General features: G+C 33.4%; 1 protein-coding gene across 3 annotated transcripts in view; it reads right to left on the bottom strand.

Annotated features, from left to right (window-relative positions):
• The window catches only part of LOC132701001 (cadherin-89D), a 267,876-nt gene that overhangs the window by 119,813 nt on the left and 126,253 nt on the right, over positions 1–21,810 (bottom strand). For all 3 annotated transcript variants that reach the window (XM_060668612.1, XM_060668611.1, XM_060668610.1), the window contains exons 5-6: positions 13,910–14,018; positions 6,981–7,183 (exon numbers count right to left, since the gene is read on the bottom strand). In XM_060668612.1, coding sequence (XP_060524595.1) covers positions 6,981–7,183; positions 13,910–14,018 — 312 coding nt within the window. The remainder of the gene's footprint in view (positions 1–6,980; positions 7,184–13,909; positions 14,019–21,810) is intronic.

A 21,810-nucleotide genomic window follows, 5' to 3' on the forward strand; every position in this document is an offset into this window, starting at 1 on the left:
TGGCCGCCTGGGGGCGCAATCATATTCTTCAATTTTAAATCCCATTTTTTGAGAAATAGTATTATAGCACAGATAACTAAAATGAACTCCATTTCAAAATTGGGATAAATTCGATTCCATATCGATTTAAATGTAAATAACTTCAGAATTGCTAAACGCATTTGATCAAACTTGTGACATTACTATGGTTAATTGTGAATAGTCGTAAGATCAGACTTCACCTTTTGTAAGCTTAAAGTAAATAAAAAAATAAATAGATAAATACTACGAATAAAATTTATTTTCTCAAAAAAATTAAATGTAATCATAATACTTTTATTGCAACAGAAGATAGCCAAAAATTTCAGAAGAGATTAAAACAAAATGATATCGCTATCTTTAGGGATATATTCAGGATACCTACCATTATTAAATACTGATGTTCGATATTTAAGTAAAATATACAATGTGCCGTGTTTAAAATGAATACACCCTTATATTTTAGATATCTAAATAAATACAGATTTGAACTTTTGTACAATCATATGGTCACATTTTTTAAGCTACTCAACTGAAATTTGAATTTTAATAGTTGCCTACTACTAATCCACACTCAGGGTCAATTTGGAAGAGATTTTGCTTCGCGTTAGAGATACAGGAGAATATTATTTGAAAAAAATTGTTCCGAATATTATCTCAGCCCCACATAATAAATTTCAAGAGGACATTCACATTTATACTTTTTACTTTTATATTTTTACTATCAGTTTATTAACTCAGTAGATTGACTTCTATTTAGTGATAACCGTGTGGTCTTTTCAATGAAACTGGCAGTGTTGTTAAAATGCAGATACTGGCGGCCAATCTAACAAATACACGTATGAGTATTGAGATAAGAGTTATCATCTCTGCTGAATGTTAGTAAGTATAAAATCAGAAGATGTTCCATCAGTCACAAAATCATGCCCTATCAACCCAAGTTCTCACATACATGAAAAGTATTTTCTGAAAACGATTATGTATCCTCTGGGATACAAATTGTAAAGATCAATATTCCCAAAAAGTAGATGTCTTCTGTGAGATTTTTGGGATGCAATAGCAAATCTTCTTCTCAATGTATGACAGCTATAGAGTCCTTTGACTCACAATTCAAGCATTGTTAGTCAATGGTTAAACCATAAATTTTCTTTGCACTGGATAGAAAGAAACACTACTTTTGAACTCTGGCCTCCAAGGTACCCTGATATTACACCACTAGATTTTTATTTTTGGGGAGTGATAAAATCTAGGCCCAGAAATGTAGAGAAACTTTGGGTCAAAATTAGATAAGACCATCAAGAAATTAGCACCCCAGAACTTAAAAGAGTATCAAGGCGGAATCTTAAAATAATTAATTATTAATTAAAAAATTATTGATTTAATTATGTAATATGTATATGTAATATATGTAATGTAATATATATACTTTTAACAATAATAAAATTGGACATATTGTAGATATTTTTTTATCCAGTAATTTATCAAATAAAAAAAAACATATTTTTTAATCATTTTGTATATTTACCAAAATAATGAAAAAACTAAAAATGCAAATGTTGTCATAAAATTTTAAATGTTTGGATAGAATAATATTCGGAACAACTTTCTAAAATAACTTTTTATTAAATCTCTAACGCGAACCAAAATTTCGAAAATTTGAGTTTGTTGATTCACGGTAGGCCGCGTTTAAAATTGAAATTTCAGTTGAGTATCTTAAAAAAAGGAACCATCAACCTGTATGACTGTGCAAAACTTCCAATCTGTATTTATTTAGATAGCCAAAATTTGATTTGAAATATCATTTTAAATGCATATATTGAAAATGTCAATAATAATTCATATTCTTTCCCATATGATTGAGTATTGCAGTACAATATATTACCACCACTTTAAATTTTGATGTTTTGTTTTCATAGGATTTTAAAAAGTTTAGAATTACGTGTAAATACATCGGTAACATTCAATCATATCGAATGAATATGGAATATCCAGTAAACTTATCTATATTTGATTAAAAGAACGAAAAATAGGATTTCGAGTTATTCTTTTGTTTTACTCACATTAATGTTGCCCTGGTGGCAATTCTAGGAACTTAAAAATAATTTCGGTCGTTTTGAGCTACTTTTCGAGATATGGCCGGGTTAGCTCCTTAATTGACCACCATATTAATTAAGAAATTAACGAATATATAAAATTTTGAAAAATTGCCTGTTAGTATATAACATATTTTTATGTAATTATAATTCATATTAACAAAAACCCAAAAAACTTAAAAACTTGTTTGTCGCTTATTAATTAAATAATGAAGAAGAGTATCATAAAAATCATTTAAATTCAAACTGTGAAAAAAATATATTATTGTGAATTAAAATAAAAAAAGAGAGGAATTAAGATTCGATTGGGGCTCGACCGAGAAAGACGTTAGAATGTAGTACCATTATTTGGCAAGTGCATCACGTCCATTCTAAAATTTTAAGGCATCCTCAAGCCACGAGAAATGACACAATAATTGTCATCCAAAATGCTCAAGAGGGAAAAAATTATGTGGAGTGGAAGGTTTATTGAAAAAAAAAATTCTAGGCGTAGATCGAGAAAATATAATAATAAAATAATTGCACATGCCAAATTTGAACAACATATGTAAAAACTAGAGTACATTTTTAGATACATTCCTCCTTCTCTTTAGAAAACGTGAGAGTCTAACTAACCAAAACAATCTGTCATTAACGAGCTGACCCATCCTTTGAACTCATCCTGTACAAAATGAAAAATCAAAAATGTTTCACCAAAACTTACCAAACTAATGGTCATTTGTGTTACAACGTGCAGAACACATTCAATGTCATTAAAAAACAGGTGATCTTGCGAACCAAATACTAAAAATAAAAAACAATATTATATCTTTTTTAAGAAAATAATTATGTCCTCTCGATATCTCATTTAACGCGTTGCTCGGGTCATGCTTTAGGAAATATTTTAAAAATAGTGCAGTTTTTTAAGATGTTACAACTGTTCAAACAAAGTATTTATCTTCACCAAAAAAACGCTAGCTATTATAAGTTGCTTAACAGTAAAAGTTTTTGAAATATCTAGTTTCAAAGCAATTAAGAATAGACCACAAAATATTTGTTATACAGCGTGCGAACTTTAGCTGAAGAACAACATTTTTTTTTTAATTTGTCCCTATAATTATATTATTATGCTATTATTATTAATCTTTAATATTAGTAATTTGACCAAATTGTTGTGCATCAGACATTAAATCAAAATCCTGAATTTTGTGCAAGGAATTCCTTATATGTCCTCTAATTAAATAAGAATATTCTAGCTTAGTATGTTACTATATTTCATGGTTATGAGAGATGCCGACTAATTTAAGTTGTTTGTCACTAAAATTATTTCATATTTCCTAATAATCTTACCATCGATTGCCGTTTATTTTTAAGTTAGAATTTCCACTCAATCAGTCTGGTTTTTTGTGCATTTTAGCGCAGTGGTTCGTTAATAAAAGAAAATAGTTAATAATTGTGTTTTGTTACGCAATACTGTTCATTATTGCAGCATAGAGAGAAACTAGATATCGAAAGTTACAACAATTTACCAGAAGCAATAATTATGGTGAATGAATAATGAAATATGCTCGTACCGCCTGATGGAACTATTGCTACTTTTTGTCTTTGCTTGATCTCAATACTTCGGCATATTAAAAATTTCAAATTTTCCAAAGGTTAATAAAAAAATTGATGTTTTACGGTTATGTTAGATAATTGCCACCATATACGATCACCATTTCAATAATGATTTGGAATGAAATATTTTGATATAATCTTTTTATTTAATTTGAATTGAGTGATTTACTTATATTTCACTAATCAGATGCAAAAAGTTTAACTAGATTTAGAAATCCCATATACTAAGAAGTTGGTCAGTAGCGGGACAGATATGGAGGCTAAATTAAAACTTAGATAAAAGTGTACTATTGCGTACGGTATACATTTTTCATTTACATAAAGCTGGCTAATTCCAATAGCAGAATAAATCAGGAAATTTAGTTCCCTTAAATGGGATACCATGCATAATATTTTTAAATCCAATGTTTTCAAATCTTCCACATAAAACCATCACAATGCAATGCAAATAATTATTAAACTCACTTAAACTTTATTCTTTATGTCTTTATTCCCTCTGCAAAAAAATGTTTGAACATCCTTGATTTTCCTGTTTTCCTTATGCACACTAATTCTATGGGGTTTAATTTACTGTGATATGACGGTGGGAGAAGTACCGGTGTAAGCATTTCCCTGGAAACTATCGACCCCACGTAATTCGTCAATTTTTTTTTTCAAAAATGTGTAATACATGAAGCTAAAAGTCAATAAGTTGGAAGGTATGCATAATTTCAGTGTAAACTATGCCTTTACTGTGGCACCAACTCTGCTGAATTAAGAAAACGATTATTTGTTTGGGAATAAAAATATAGCGACTAAGAAGCTAGTGTTAGAATTTATTTAAATAAAGCGTCAATTAAATTGCTTAGTTTTCATTTCAATATCAACATTTACAAGTACCTATCTGCAGTAAAAATGATTTATATTATTGAAGTTATATGATTTTACTAGAACAATTAATTTACAAGCCACAGCTAGACAGCTTAATACTGCTCATCCTCATCCATCAATGCAATCATTTTTTGAAACAGGATCAGCCAATAAAAAACTAGAGACTAGAAAGTAGTTTCCGTTCTAGGGCAACTTACGTTATTAGAACAACAGTCCATCTCGAAAAATGTCTGTTACAGTGGATGCTTCTCGAGGCACTGGTTGCTAAATTCTACATAGACACGAATTCCATCATTACAAAATTAAATTAGTCCAGGAGCTACATGAACCTTACACGCACATATAACACAAGCATTTACCGTAACCATGTTACGGGCTCGAGAGAAATCAAAAACTGAAAACCGCATCGTGATATGTCAAGGCGTTTTTGAGCTACAGGTTGATTCTCAAAGATGTGCGATTTTAAAGGCCCTCTATGACTTTTTTAAATGTAAGAATAGAGTTTTGGGAAAAAACATTTTTATAATTTTTTTTAAGCGGCAATCTCTCCATTTTACCCGTTTTGTCTTAGAGCCTTTAGTTCCCGAGATGTCACACAAAGTTATATTTCTTTAAATGGGAAACCCCCAATTTTTCTAAAAAATCAGTGTTCTAATAAAATCTCCTGTCGAACGATTTGCCATAAACCTATTTTTATTAAATAGTTTAAAATTTACTATAGCAGGCGCTGTGCGAGCCCTAAATGTGAAGATAAAAATTTATTGTTTTTTTTTTCATACAAAATCAAGTTGGGTACGACACGAGGGGATACAGCTTTTAGTTTACAATAATTACCGACCCTAAAATAATAAACGGAAATAAAATTATTAAAAGCAATTTTTTTATTTAAAATTTTTATTAATTGAACTATGTAACACTTAAAATCTACATCTAACAAGCTTCTTTAGTTCTAAAACAAATGCTCAAATTGACGGCCGCTTTCTAGTAAACATCTTGTAAACATCTTCTCTTGACGCTATTCTCTGTACCTGTACCTTAAAACTGAACCTTCCCTGATTCGCTTGGTCGACCATAATATGCAGTTTTTGCTATTTCCAGTAATAGTAGTTATACATGGTGAATATTCCATCACTAGAAATCGTTGCCTCATCCGTCCAAATAACTTTGGGGGTCTTCTTGGCATTTATTTAGGTACCACCTGCAAAGTACACGTCTTGGAGCAAAATCTCGTTGCAGTTGATGCACCTGTCGGGGGTCGAACTTGTATCCAGTGTTTCTCTCCATAGCCCTGGTGGAAGTATTTGGGTTAATTTCTATTTCTCCCAGAACCGTTACTTCTTCCAACTCTGAATCCGTATTCTTGTAGATGACGTTTTAATTTCAAAAATATTTTTGAGCTTGCCTTCTTTCCGGATATCTAGAAATAACGCACTCTGTCTATTTTCGTTACTTTCAATATAACATTTTATCATGTCATACTTTTCAAAGTTTTCAAACATTTTTATAGCTTGAGGAAGACGCCACTTTTGATACTTGGGGTTGTGTATCATGGCAATTGTTTTTACCTGATCACAGCTACCTAGATAGATATCGTAAAACTGCATAGGTCAGAGTTAAGCATAGCCTAAAATGGTAATTATTAAAAATTGCAAATATTTTTTGAACTACTTAATAAAAATAGGTGTATCGCACATCGTTTGACAGGAAATTTTATTAGATTTATTTTTAATTGCAGTATTCCATTTAAAAAAAATAACTAAAGGCTTTAAGATAAAATCGGTGAGACAGGTAGGTTTGTCCTTAAAAAATCTTCAAAAAAGGTTTTTAATAAAAATCTCTATCTTTACAAATAAAAAAGTTATAGAGGGTTATTAGAAACGCACATTTTTAAGAATCACCCTGTAGCTCCGAAACGCTTTGACGTATCATGATGCGGTTTTCAGTTTTCGACTTCTCTCGAAAATCGAGCCTTTTACATGCATATTAGTTTTGGGCTAACTATGCTGCAAATGCTTAAAGCCATAGAGGCCCCTCGAATTTGGACCACCATTAAAAGACATGTTTATTTTATATAGATTTCATGTAATTTCTTACTTTCTCCTTTATGAATAATGTGATTATGGTGTCTAGTTTATAAGTCAGTTCCTAGGTCAGTTGAAACAACACCTAGGAAACTGATGTATTGACCATTTCTGGCAGAACTGAAACTCTCCTAAAGCATTAGATAATGTACAGTTTATTTGTATTTTTTTTTATCAATAAAGGCCTTTATAATTACTGTTGTTACCCTTTTGCGTAAAGCGAAGTGACTCGGGATAAAAAAATTATAGCAAAATTGACCACAAAAAATGTATATTATTTTCGAGTTGGCCATAATAATGTTGTTCTTATTAGACCACTTACCATCGCGGTAATGGTAAGCACATAATCTCGATCGCCCGAGTCGAAGTCCAAAGCCTTTTCCAATATCAAATTCGGTTGCTGACTGCTCTCGAGGGCGAATTTCCCGCGATCATTTCCTGCAATTATTGCGTACTGTACGTCGGAATTGGGCGTGTTAGGTTTGTCGCGGTCGACAGCTTTTATTCCTCTGAACAATGTTAGTCCTGCAACAAAAGTATTATTATAAACCCATTGGATTCCTTCGCTGTCGCTTTTTTCGACGTCGAGCAATCCGTTCGATAACCGAGATTGAATTGTAATAATTTCCTTTAAGTATAGACTATCAGGGTAGCGTTAGGTATTCCGGTGTTACTATTTACGACAAACAGCCGTTAGAAATTTGTTTACCTACGGCTGAAATTCAAGGCATTGTGGTTAAACAGTAACGAGGATAGAGTAGGAAAGTGACGCAACAAATTGGACGGGCATATGATAAGCCATACAAAAAGGTTCCGTGCCCCATTAACCCAAAATATTTACACTTTTACTTAGCAATGCAATGCAACGCGTTTTTTGCCAATATAAAATACATTTTCCGGTTCCGGTAAGAGGTACTACAGTTCTGGAGGTTAATAATTTATCCCCAGATATTTTTACTTCAAGAACAAGTATACTACTAGATATGATATTTTACTTTTTAGTTTTTAATTTTACATATTATAAAATTAAAGTAGGTTTTGAGTCTCAGTTAACGTTTTATAAAATTAGGGTAGGCTTTGATGGGTCTTTGTGCGGTAAACACAACAACAACAATGGATCCTACTTTCGTTAACGAAATATTAATTACTGACGAGACTAATTTTACCCGTAGAGTTATTATTAATATTCATTTGTGGGAATTAGAAATTTTAATGCTGCGACGTATGTATCGTAGAGCAACTACTTTAAGTTTTTGTTTTTTTGTGATAATTATTATTGTAAATTAAATACATTTTTTTAATTTGTAGTAGTAATAAAAAAACACAATCGGTTGTTTATTTCTGTCCCCAAAAGTCGGTATTTACTAGCAACTGTTGATGATTCATTTAAAAGTAATATCTTTAATAATTAAAGTACCGTGCGTTCAACTTATCTTGATAACATTTTAGTTGGCTGTAAATTTTTGCTTTTAGAGATATCAAAGTAATCAAACAAACAAAATGTGGGGTTAGTAGCCTTTTTTTTTGCAAGTGACGTATCAAACAAAACACTATTAATTTCCTGACATATAAACCTAAAAAATATATTTTTTTTAAAAGCACCCTGTATATTATATATGTGTTTAATAGAATATCTTATTCCGATTACAATGATGTAGTAACGCACTTTATCTATTAGTTAGTCCACTCGTTTTTGACAAATCAGCAAAAATAGGAAATTTTTATATAATTTCAACGGGTGCCCTGACTGACAAATAAAAATCTGTTCATGTTTGACATATTAGTAAACAACATTGATCGTTGAATTATTGTGCAAGTCATTATTGTTAAAAGGTATTCTTGCGAACTTAGCTTCAAGTATACTTTCTGAATAATAAAAGTGCAACTGCAGCTCATCGTCAGTATAATAGACTTTAACCAGAGCGCCGAGCTTCTTCAAAACAGGTATTTCCAAAGCTGACAAAGAAATTTGTAAAAAACGGTAACGTATTAAATGCTCAAAAGGTATTCCGGAATATATCGGGATTCTAAGAAGCACATCCAGTTTCCTCTGTTACTAGAGTATATGAAGAGAAAGGTATTTCTCGAGGATCAATCCACTCAGCTCGGAACAAATATAAATATAATGCATTTAAAATTCGGAAAACTCAAAAACCCAGTGCAGAACAATGTCAAAGGAGGATGCAGTGTTTGGATTTTTTAAATAGACATAATGAGAATAATAATTTTTTGAAAAATATTTTATGGACTGATGAAAGTTCGTTCACTACCTGAAAGGGTTGTAATAGATAAAATACGCGATATTGATCTTTAAATAATCCTAGAAAAATACACGAAATAAAAACCCAGGGGTACCAACCCATTAATGTTTGGTGTGGTGTCATAGATGGAAAGACATCATGCAATTACCAGTATTTAGAATAGTTAAATAATATTTTACTTTAGTGTGTCTTGTCATTTTTAGTGTTTTTGTTCTAATTTAATTTGAAAATAATTATTGTTGTCACGGCACTCTTTGAAATTATATAAAAATTTCTTATTTTTGCCGATTTTTCAAAAACGAGTGGACTAAAACATAAAGTGTGTTACATCATTGTAATCGGAATAAGATATTCTATTTGACGCATATATTATATACAGAGTGTTCCCTTTAAAAATTAATGTTGTAGGCTGATATGTCAGAAAATTGATAGTGTTTGGTTTTATACGTCACTTGCTTGACTACTAAACCCACATTTGGGTTTTCTGTTTACCTTGATATCTTTAAAAACAAAGAAGTTACAGTCATTTAAAATGTTATCAAGATATATATAGATGGCGCTGGAGTAGAAGGTATCGGTGTGCTGTGTGTTCTCAAATTTTCTTGATTTTTACTGAAAAATTTAATTTCGCTAATAAATCAGTGTTGCTTTCTTCTGAAGCACTGTGGTGGAAGTTGCTTTGTCATTTCTATCGTGAGGGCATAAGTGTTTTGTTTACCGTGCGGTTGCTGTACACCTAACCTATACAATGGTACTGTTAAGGAATGATATTGAGGATATTCGGAAGATTGTTGCGGATCAAATTACCGCTACAATTGTTGGTGACGATTTTCAAGACCGACTTATTGGCTCTCTACTTGCCAAACTCGAAGAAAAAATTGTGTCAAAAATAGAGAGGGTTGAGAGCGAAGTGTCCAATTTGCGCAAAGAGGTGAATAGGATGGCGCAGGAAAATAAGGATTTAAAACAACGACTTGATCAGCAGGAACAACATAGCCGCAATCAGAATATTCGTCTTTTCGGTGTCCATTTCGAAAAGGATGAGAATATTTTGAACACCGTAAAGAAAGTATTTCAACAAAAGATGAACATTACTATTGACAACAATGATATAAAAAACTGCTATAGAGTAGGAGCAAAAAATCCGATAGTAAACAAGCCGCCGGCTATTTTAATTCAGTTCCATAGTGCTGACGCTCGTGCAATGGTGTTAAAACATCGTAAAGCACTTAAAAACTCTGGCATCGTAGTTAAGGAGGACCTTACCCAATCACGGTTGCACCTATTTAAAAATTTTCCGAAAAAAGCGTGTGGTGTCCTAACGGCAATATTTACATTAAATGCCGTGGTGGAGTGTATCGTGTTCAGGATGAGGACGACATATACCAAATCACCGACCAAATCAAGGAATAACTGTATGTAGCTACGTTTCACCTCACTTCACAGCTATTTTTTTTCTTTCCAACTTTACAGAAATTAATTGTGAATCAAATTATAACAGCTTGCTTTTTTTTTTCTTCGTTATTAATCTTAGTGATAAGCAGTGTTAACCTCACATTTCTCAGCTTGTTAGTAAAAACTTTACCACCATGAGATTAGTCAATTATAATATACTTTTCGAATAATAGTTTTTATATCTTGTAATTTAGGTATGTCACATATGCCACATGTCCGATACAGGCTTTTTTCAGTATTTATATGTTTCTGTATAATACACTTCAAATTAACTTTAGGTTACATGCAGCACCAACTTTATTGGTTTTGGTACCCTCGTACTGTCCACTGCTTGTTTGAATTTGATAACTATTTCCTTCCTTCGTAACCTTCCCTCCTTTAATTCTCAATGGATCTTAATTTTTGTGCCGCACATGTTAATGTAAGGTCCTTGCTGGCCAATTTTGACTCTTTTCTAAACCAATTATTGAGTAACAATTATGATATCGTTGGTGTATCTGAAACGTGCGGGGGTGCGAGGGTGCGGGGGTTGATCAGATGGTAGGCATTCCGAATTGTAATTTTCTGCATCACAATCCTCTGGACAGGCGCGGAGGCGGTGTGGGAGTGTACGTTAACAATAATTTAAGGTGTGAAGTTTTGGCCTCTGCTTGTCTTGACCATATTGAATACATATGGGTTAAAGTACTGTTAAATAATCGAACCTTTATGGTGGGTACTGTTTACAGGCCACCTAATACTAACGTATCACAATTTTTTAATACCCTTGAGGAATCCTTGTTTAATATATACTCGGACTATAATAACTTAAAATGCTTTGGTGACTTCAATATCAATATGCTTAATTTAAATACTGATCTTGGAACTAGATTAACTTCTGTGTTTTCTACTTTCAATATGGACCAATATATATAAGAACCTACCCGCATTGCATTACATTCTATGTCGCTCTTAGATTTAATATTTACCAACGTAAAAAACGTGTCTGATGTACGAGTTGTCGACAATAACATCGCTGACCACTTTTTGACATACATAAAATTCATTCTAGACTTGGCAGATAATGAACCTGTAAGTTTTTATTATAGATCATTAAAAACCATTAATCTTCAGGAGTTTAAGAGGGATCTACTAGATTTACCGTTATATAACTTACTTTATTTTTGTGACATTGAAGAAAAGCTAAACCTCTTAAATACCTGCATATTGGAACTATTTAATAAGCACGCGCCGTTAAAACGCTTTAGGAAGAATAAAAACTATAACTATGCGCCTTGGATAACAGAAAACAAAACTTCTACAAAAGCTGAGAAATAAAGCGCTAAAAAAAATTAAACTGACTAAATTTCCAGCACATTACGAGCATTACAAACAATTACGTAATTATACGAATTCGGCCATTAGATCAGAGAAAAAAGCTTATTTAGGAACTAAGTTTTGTCATGGTAATGCCAAAGAGAAATGGAACGAACTAAGGAAACTTAATGTTGTAAAATGTAACAGGGGTACTTTGCCAAGTCACTTAGATAATGTCGATCAAATTAATAATTTTTTTATAAACAGTGTGGAAAATAATGATAGCCCCAATCCAGAACTGCTGAATTTTTATTATGATAATAGGTTAAACGACAGAACGGATCACTTTGACTTTGTATTGTCCACGGAAGATGAGATTCTCAACATTCTGAAGAATATAAAATCTAAAGCTGCGGGCCATGATGATATAAATATATCATTAATACTTCTTTGCTGTCCATATATTGCCCCATACATTACGCATATAATAAATGAGTGTATCTTAAATTCGTACTTTCCGTCAACATGGAAGGAACTTCATTGGAGCCCTCCACCAATGCAACTGTCATTTTTTTGCGGATGACACTCAAATTTATTACTCTTTTTTTCCTCAAGAAATAGCTACCGCGGAGGATGTCACCAATACTGATTTATCAAATTTTTTTAGCATTGCAACAGATCACCTCCTAAAGCTTAACTCTAATAAATCTTCAGTAATACTCTTTGGAAATGATAATCATTTAACCCATGCAAAGTATAACATAACAATTAAACTTAATAACATAAAATTGCCACTCTCTGAGTCATGCAAAAGCTTGGGTCTCACTCTTGATTCGCAGTTGCGTTTCAGAGAACATATTACTAATAAACTAAGGGTTGCCTATGCTAATTTAAAATTAATTTACGGCAATTGACATGTACTTTGTCAGGGAACTCGTAAGTTGCTGTGTGAATCACTTTAGAATTATGTGTATCTACGCTTGGCGCTTTCAAATAAATTCTATGAAATTTTTTATTATTATATTTTCGCTGTTAAATTGAGGCCTGAACAGTATCTAGAACTTCTAGATGGTTGCCCTAACAAGGTCTATTGTTGACCATTACTTCACTTATTTAACTTTGGTTATGTAATAATTTCTATGTAACTTTGATGGCTATAACAATAAATGTATTATTATTATTATTATTATTATTATTATTATTATTATAAATTGAACGCACGGTACATATATTGAACAATGACACCTTTCTTACATAGAGAATAATGGGAAATGACAGTGTCCTGTCAGAAATTAAATTTGAGAATATGTGCGCAGGTGGCGCTACCTACAAACTATTGCAAAACTGACTACACTATCTAGTTGCTTTTTACAAAACTTCTAGATTCCTCCTGCGTCGGTTTTTGCTTAGTCGAAATTGCTGACGTTTCGCCAATCATCCTGTTGGCTTCTACAGAGTTTGACAGAAACTGAAGAAGCCAACAGAATGATTGGCGAAACGTCAGCAATTTCGACTAAGCAAAAACAGACGCAGGAGGAATCCAAAAGTGTTGTAAAAAGCATTACAGTAGTCTGTGGAAGTTTCTTTGAAAAATTACACTATTTAGTTTTTCATCTCCTGAAACCCCGGGAATTTTTGTTATTACAATTTTAAAATTGTAAAAGTAAGTAATAACAAACGAAAAACTAAAAAAAACTAATGCTTGGCTTTAGGACATAGGTTTATTTGACAAATCGAAATATTTTGATACAAAGATATTTTATGACCCATTACGTTTGAAACAACCTGTATATGAAAAAATAAAATTTAAGAAATCCAGCTGACACTTTACGTTCGTAATTTATGAGTTAAGGGGAAAGGAACCTTGTTTCCGATACCCTGTATGTAAGATGAATTACTACAAAAAAAATTAAATACAAAATTCTTTTGGTTTTTCATTTCCATGAATCCACTATATAAAATTACACGTGGAACATTTAAAACACTGAAGGAGTTTGATATCCGCCTTGGTAATTAATTTCTGTAAAATATAATACAAGCTCTGTAAACGCTTACATTTTTTCAAAATTAGTTTTGGCGATCGATTTAAAATTGTCGATTTATTGAAAAATTTAGTTAGGTTATATTCATATCCCATAAACCCCGTACATTCTAGTTCTAAAGAAGGCGTATTTTTTGCTTGCATAATTAAAACCCGAGCCAATTAAAAAAGTAATAATTAGAGAGCGATCAAACATACCTACTGGGAATAACTCGTCAACCTCGACCTTGTAAGGTGCACCGACGAAAACAGGTTCATGATCGTTTATGTCTTCTACATAAACAGTAACCGATAAGGAAGAGGTAATCTGCAAATAAAAGTATCGAACGGTAGTGAGAATATACGGAACTAAACATTAGTAGTAAAAAAATCTTTCTACTGAGAAACAAATGCGTATGTATATGTATACAGAGCGGGAATAACATTTGTTATTTATGAAAACTAGATTAACTTCATTGCCATTACAATTCACACACTATAAGCAATACATTAAATACACAAAAAATTACTGTTTTATAGGATTATCAGTCTAACTCCAAAAACTAGTCATTACGTTTTTTTTTTTTTCAATTAAGTAGTCTGCCACTTGATGGTTTCAAGCAAACCGAATTGATAAGATTCTTATTTTGTTGTTCGTTTGACATTGTGTTTCTGTATTTTTATTCCCATTATCTCCGAACTTTTGTTTTTAATTTAGCAGGTTTAGTTAGCAGATACTCATTTCATTTGCCATTTATTTATTGCGAACTTAGATGCAAAGAGTACATGTTACATGTACATGTACGAAAAAAATGCCAATAGTTTAAATTCTTAAATTAAATAATTTTTTTTTAGTAATATTTTCAAAGAAAATGAAAATGAAATGGGAAAAATATCAACATCTTGCGCATCACTAAAAGAATTGAAACCGTTTTGAATCCTGAGTAGGGGAGAATTCTCTAGTACAATTGTGCTATGAAACTAGATACTAAAGAAGTTCTGGAATTTAGTCTTGTAACTATAAATTTATGTACTATAAGTTGAAAGGTTTATATTTTGATCTGATTTCCTGAATATGTAAGGGATTCTTCGAAAAACCAACTTTCGACTTAAATTTTCCATCAATGTATGTGCAAGTAACATAGGTAATACTTTAATAGTTCCTAATATTTTGACAAATATATTAAAATAAATATAATCGCCTTGATTTTAAGCTCGACGAAGGTCAGCTGAGCTGTTAACTTAATCCGGTATGTAACAAGACATACAACTTCATTTAGTATACCAATCTTACACTACAACATGAACGTGACAGGTATCCAGGTATTCTTCCATAAAAAATGTCTTTAAATTGAAATTTAAAAGCACTTGGCTAATCCGAGGATACTGATTAATCCATCTAACAGACGGGAGACTTAAGTCATAATCTTCTTAATCTATAATTAAGAAATTACTTAAGCTTAATTAACTTCGTTTTGACTGTCATACTGACAGATAAAACTAGTTCCAAGGAAATGAATGCAATTTCTACGAGATATTTTTTTCAATAGGTTCGAGGGACGTCTACTATTTAGTAGTAAACAAATAAAATGTAGATTCCATATATTTAACTATTTTATATCCTCAAATCTATTAAAAATGAGAAATCTACCACAGAAGTACTTTTTGCGATTTATATTTACTCAAAACATCCCAATCAGGACAAAATTACAATAATTCAGATGATTCAGAACCAGTGCTTCACAGAGAGTTTAGAACTACTTTACTTTGTAGATGTTACGGAGATCAATATACGCATTTTGGAGGACTTTAGAAACCTATGTATGAAATCTAAGTTTGTTATCAAAGATTTTACCTCTGTTTTTATATGTACTATTCAACACTTGGAATTTTCATTATATTAACGTAGATTTATCCGGATTTAGTTTTAAGCCAGACGTTTATTTGGTTTCCTTGTCCACTGCATCAGACTGGGAAAAAGACATTTGTGTCATCATCATACTCCTGGTTGTTGAGCTGACCAAAGCAACTTGCAGTCCTAGTGCAATGCTAAATGTTACTTAAATTTTCTTCCAAATGATCTAGCCGAATGGTTATAGAATAGTCCCATACGTACTCGCTTGGAGATGTTCTTACAGCACATGTAGCACGTCGGTCAGGGTTTAAGAACTTGGTTAGATGGAAATTATGAATAGGTTGATGTCGTCCAGTAAATTGGCCAAGTTGGTAGCCCGAATTAAATTCAGTAGATTATTATCTGTGGAGTAACTTTTATGGGTCTATGCCAAATTAGGGAGTTGGAAGAGCTTCCAAAGCCAATTAATGCTGTTGGATATTAAATTAGGAACAATCGCTTCAAGATTCTTTATGACACACTGTATAACTTAATACATATATAATGCTGCGTTAGTGGCAGAGAAGATTATAGCACATCTCATGAGAAGCTTTAAGTTTAAGTTTTAAGAGTGTGACTATTGATGGATGGTAATACAATTCATATTCCATATTACACGATGCCAAAACTTTACATATATAGAGTTAATATTTTTTCTCTTGATTAAAAGTCCTTGATACAGCTCTAATAATTTTGTTTCCGTTGCTTTATTCAAAGTAGTTTCGTAAAAGTTTAAGTTATCAGTTAAAGGTGTTTTTTTTCTGAAAAATAATCTCGTTAGTTTAGAGTAGTAGTATAAATTTTAACTTGCTCGGTCTATTTTGTGCTACAGCCGTCATTCGATAAATTATGAAATTGGATTGAAACTAAATGTGCCATTAACAAAATTTTCATAGCACCTTTATTTTTTGAGATACAGTTCAGCTATCAGATAACTTATCTGTTCAGTTTTGGTTATTTATTTTGTATATTGACACTAAATATTAATTCATTACCTGGGTTTTCTATATATTGATTTCTTTATGATTCGGGGTTAATCGAATACATTTATCAATTTTTATTTAATTTAATTTTTTATATACTTTATGGTAAAAAACGCGTGTCATTTCACCGCGATAATATGAGCCCTCGGGTTTTGTTTGGCCGAATTACCGCGCATAGTTTTCGCGTGTTTGCGATTGGTAACCCCCACTACATTGCTGCAATGGACATGGTGTGGAGAAAGAAAATCCGAGGGGGCTCGGGGGTCTTACACTAGAGTGCACATAAGGTAGGCCGTTTATTTTATAATTCGAGGGTTTATCCGTAGTTTTGTTTTGTTTGTGATCAAATTTTAAATTAAGAATTTATTTCGATGAACTTGTATACTATTATTCCACACGCGGCTTCTAAAAGGAAGTCTAGGAAACATTGAGTCTCTTACATATGGTCTTCGAGCCCGGATTTTTAAAGAATCAGTAATTCAAAAATAAAATTATTTTGTCTTTTCTAAATTCATTTTCTAATACTAAATTGGTAAAAATAATTTTGATTTCATTCACTATAAAGGCGTTTAAATAAGACGACCTTGAATAAATTTGACGAAGTATCGGAAAACAGGTAAAGAATTTAAATCGTTTAGAGTTTTTTGCGGTCTTGATTTTGTGTACGATATTTTGATTGTTTTTTGTTATCAATTGTGGTTTTGGTGGATTTTACGAGGTTGTTCGCATATTTTAATATAATTGAATTTAATTTCTTCTTTCTTGCCATTTTTTTTATGATATAGAAAATTTCTAAAAATATTTTTAAACCATGGCAGATTCAAAAGTAAATAGAAGAAGCGTTTTTATACCAAGATTGAAAGAAATCTACGATTTAGCTACTGCTGCTACACAGAACCCAGCTAAAATTAATGATTTTAAAATACGATATTCGGCGTTAGAATCAACATATAATGAGTTTGATAGGTTGCATTTGGACATAATTTCTGATAAAAGAGTAACGGATGTAATGCTTGAGCAGCAGGAGCTAATTCGAGCGGAAGTTGATGATCAATACTTTTCAATTAAAAGCATTTATAGTGAACTTTGTATAAAATCTGAAATATCCATGATGGTACCACCTTCGCCACCAGGCCAGAGCCATAATTTGCCGCCTTACCTAAATTTTAATCTTCCCCGTTTAGATATACCTGGCAATTTAAAACAGTGGCCGACATTTTTTAATTTATACAGGAGTTCGGTGCATAATATGAACTTTTCCGCTTCACAAAAATTTCAATTACTGCTTACTCTCGTAACCGGAGAACCGCTCAGTTTATTGAGAAATATTCCTATAACTGATGACAATTACGCAGTAGCCTACGATACTTTAATAAAAAGATACGACAATAAACGGCTTTTATCGACTCATTACTTCAATGAAATAATGAACATTTCCAAAATTTCAAATCCATCGAATCAAGCACTGCGTAATGTTGTTGATAAGTTTTGTGAAAATGTGGAGGCATTAAAATTAATGAACTTTCCTACTGCGGAATGGGATTTTTTGCTTTTTAATTTACTCTTAATGAAAATCGATTCTGATACCTTACAGCGATTTGAAATGGAGCACGCAAAATTTGATATACCCACTTTTGCGCAGTTGAAATTATTTCTGAATAACAGGTGTAAGGTTTTAGATACGTTGACCTATACTCAGGAAGAAAATAAATCAAAAAATGCCGGAACCATTTATAATAGTAAGTCTTTTGCCAGTAACCGTCAACATAAGTCAGGTTCTAGGAATAATGGTGATCACTCCAAAGCATTTTTTACTAATACTCCTTCTAATAACGTTCCTACATTGAATTGTGGTATCTGTAGGACCCAGCATTCCATTATAAACTGCTCCGTCTTTTTAAGTAAGACTCCTCATGAGCGCTATTTACTAGTTAAACGCAACCGTTTGTGTGTGAATTGTTTGAGTTCGTTTCACAAATTTTCGAAATGCAGTTCTAATAAGACCTGTTCTTCTTGTACGAAACGCCATCATTCTTTACTACATTTCGAGTCGGCACATGGTAATGAACGTAGTCCACCTAATGACGATGTTTTGCCCAGTGCTAATGACTCTTCCGTAGATCAACCACATTGTGGCACCACTTCCATAAATTCTAATAGTGCATTTACGCTCCTTGCGACTGCAAAAGTGGATTTTCTGGACAGCCAAGGTTATTCCCACACAGTTAGAGTACTACTGGACAGTGGAAGCCAAGGCAATTTTATATCCGAAAGATGCTTTAAGAAATTAGGACTTTCCCGCTCTCGTTTGAACATTCCAATTAATGGGTTAGTTAATATGACATCTGTATCGTCGAATGGTGTTACTTGTTGTACGGTCCGCCCGGTGGGTAAAAACACACCTTCTTTTCCCATAGAATGTATCGTTTTACCGCAGATTTGCTCTTACATGCCTTCTGTATCTTTCAGTGGCGAGAACTGGTCACATTTGGAGAATTTAGTCGTTTCTGATGACACCTACAATACTCCTGGACCTATAGATGCTCTCATCGGGTGCGAGTTATTCCCTTTAATTTTGTTGCCTGAGAAGGTGTGCGGTAAAGAGTTGGAACCTGTCGCATTCAATACATTATTTGGCTGGGTAGTGATGGGTAAAATTGATCGTATAAAAAGCAAGTCCTCATATTCCTGTTGCACACTATTGGAAGAAAACCGGGATATTAATAAAACTCCTCAAATGTTTTGGGAAATGGAGGAAGTTCCAAGTAGCAAGTCTTCATTAACCCTTGACGATCCCGCTGAAATTTCTTTTAACGAGACTCATTCTCGAACTCCTGAAGGACGTTTTATCGTTACTCTACCGTTTTCCAGTGGTGAGCCATTATTTTCTGACTCACGCTCCATAGCCCTAAAAAGGTTTTATAGCTTAGAGCGCCGTCTTCTTAAGGATCCTCCATTATTTGAGATATATTCCAAATTTATGAAGGAATACTTAGAGCTGGATCATATGGAACCCGTGTCTGCTCCTGTCTCTGACGTTGCCCAGCGCCACTTCTACATCCCTCACCATGGGGTTACTAATTCGAATAGTACGACTACTGCATTGCGCGTAGTCTTTGACGCATCTTGCAGTCCGCGGGATCGATCGTTGAATGACACTTTGTTGATTGGTCCCAAACTACAAAATGAAATTGTAAGTATTCTGTTAAGTTTTCGAAGGTTTCCTGTAGCATTTACTGCCGATATCAAAATGATGTATCGACAAATACTTGTTAATGACAGCCACCAAGACTACCAACGAATTTTATGGAGATTCTCCCCTCGAGAACCTGTTCAAGATTTTCGCCTAAAAACCGTAACCTACGGATTAAATTCAGCTCCTTTCCTTGCTCTGAGATGTCTTTTACAATTAGCCACCGAGGGTAGAGATAGATTTCCTAGGGCCGCAGCAATTTTAGCGTCCCAAGTGTATGTTGATGATATATGTGTATCTTGTAAATCTTTAGAGGATGCTGTGGATATCAAACAACAACTTATTGCTCTATTGGATAAGGGTTGTTTTTTCCTTAGAAAATGGTCTAGCAATTGTGTTGACTTCTTATCTACTATACCTTCAGATATTCTACAGAAACCTCTCGCACTTGACACTAAATCCGATCCTTACTTGAAGGTTTTGGGTCTCAGATGGTCTCCAGAGAAGGATATCTTCTCATACGACATACAATTTCTCAACTCGACATGTACTAAGAGATCTATACTTTCTGAAATCTCCAGAATTTTTGATCCAATTGGATTACTTTGTCCCATAACTCTATTAGTTAAGCAGCTAATGCAATCTTTATGGGCGAGAGGTATCGACTCTGACAGTGAAGTGCCCGCAGATATTGCCCAAAGGTGGACCGACTACAAAAATGAATTGCCAAGTCTGTCAGCATTAGAAATACCCCGTTATTGTTTTATTTCAAAGTATGTTAGTTTAGAATTCCATGCTTTTGGGGATGCTTCAGAGCTAGGTTATGGAAGTTGTATCTATTCTCGCCTCGTGTCTCCAGATGGCCAAATTTCTAATTATCTCCTCTATGCTAAGAGTAAAGTATCTCCATTGAAGAGATTGAGTCTTCCTAAATTGGAATTAAGTGCTGCATTAATGGCTTCCAAATTGCTTAAATATGCCTTAAATGTCTACAACATTCCCGACGTACAAAATATTTATGCTTGGTCTGACTCGACTATAGTCCTAGGTTGGATAAGGTCACCGCCCTGTCGTTGGCGCACTTTCGTCTCAAACAGGGTGAGTCAGATTCAAGACAATGTAGCACCTGAACGTTGGTTTCACATCAAATCAGAAGACAATCCAGCTGACCTTGCGAGTCGCCCTGTCCTTCCGTCTGATTTAGTTGACTGTCCCTTATGGTGGGCGGGACCAGCTTGGTTGTCGCGTCCCTCCGAAGAGTGGCCCAAACACGAACTTGGTGAATTGGACGAACCACTACCAGAAGAAAGAGCGACCATTCTCACGGTAATAAAAGGCTATAATCCTGTTGGTGATATTTTGAATAGGTATTCATGCTTACAGAAAATACTTCGCCTTATTACTTATTAGCGTCGTTTTCTTGGCATTCGTTTTAAAGTGGTTTCAGTGGTTAAAAAGGGTCCTTTCACGGAGTACGAGTTATTTCAGAGTCTTCTCCGCATTGTGAAGCAAGTACAAGCAGAAGCCTTTTATGAAGACATTTCCAATCTTTCGAATAAGAGTGTTTGTTCCAAGCCGTTAAGAAAGCTTGCTCCTTTCATCGATGAACAAGGACTTCTCAGGGTAGGCGGACGCCTTACGCACTCTCAACTTGATTACGATCAAAAGCATCCCGTTTTGCTTCCCAACAAACATAGGTTGACTGATCTTATAATAGAGGATTTTCATAAAAGATACCTTCACTGTGGACAGCAGGCCTTGCGCTATTTTATATCTCAACGGTTTTGGATTTTGGGTGCTAAAGGAGCTATAAAACGTTAAAACGTATTGTCCATAAGTGTTTCCGCTGCTTTCGAACACATCCTCAGGTAATAGAACCAAAAATGGGCGATTTGCCTAGTTTCCGCATTACCCAAGCCAAGCCCTTTCAATGTACTTCTTTGGATTTCGGTGGCCCTTTTCAGATACTGATGTCAAGACATAGAGGTTGCCGTACTCAAAAGGCTTATCTATCTCTCTTTGTGTGTTGTTCTACAAAGTGCCTGCATTT

Source organism: Cylas formicarius, unplaced genomic scaffold, assembly GCF_029955315.1.
Source record: "Cylas formicarius isolate icCylForm1 unplaced genomic scaffold, icCylForm1.1 PGA_scaffold_4__25_contigs__length_36172078, whole genome shotgun sequence".
Taxonomy (NCBI): domain Eukaryota; kingdom Metazoa; phylum Arthropoda; class Insecta; order Coleoptera; family Brentidae; genus Cylas; species Cylas formicarius.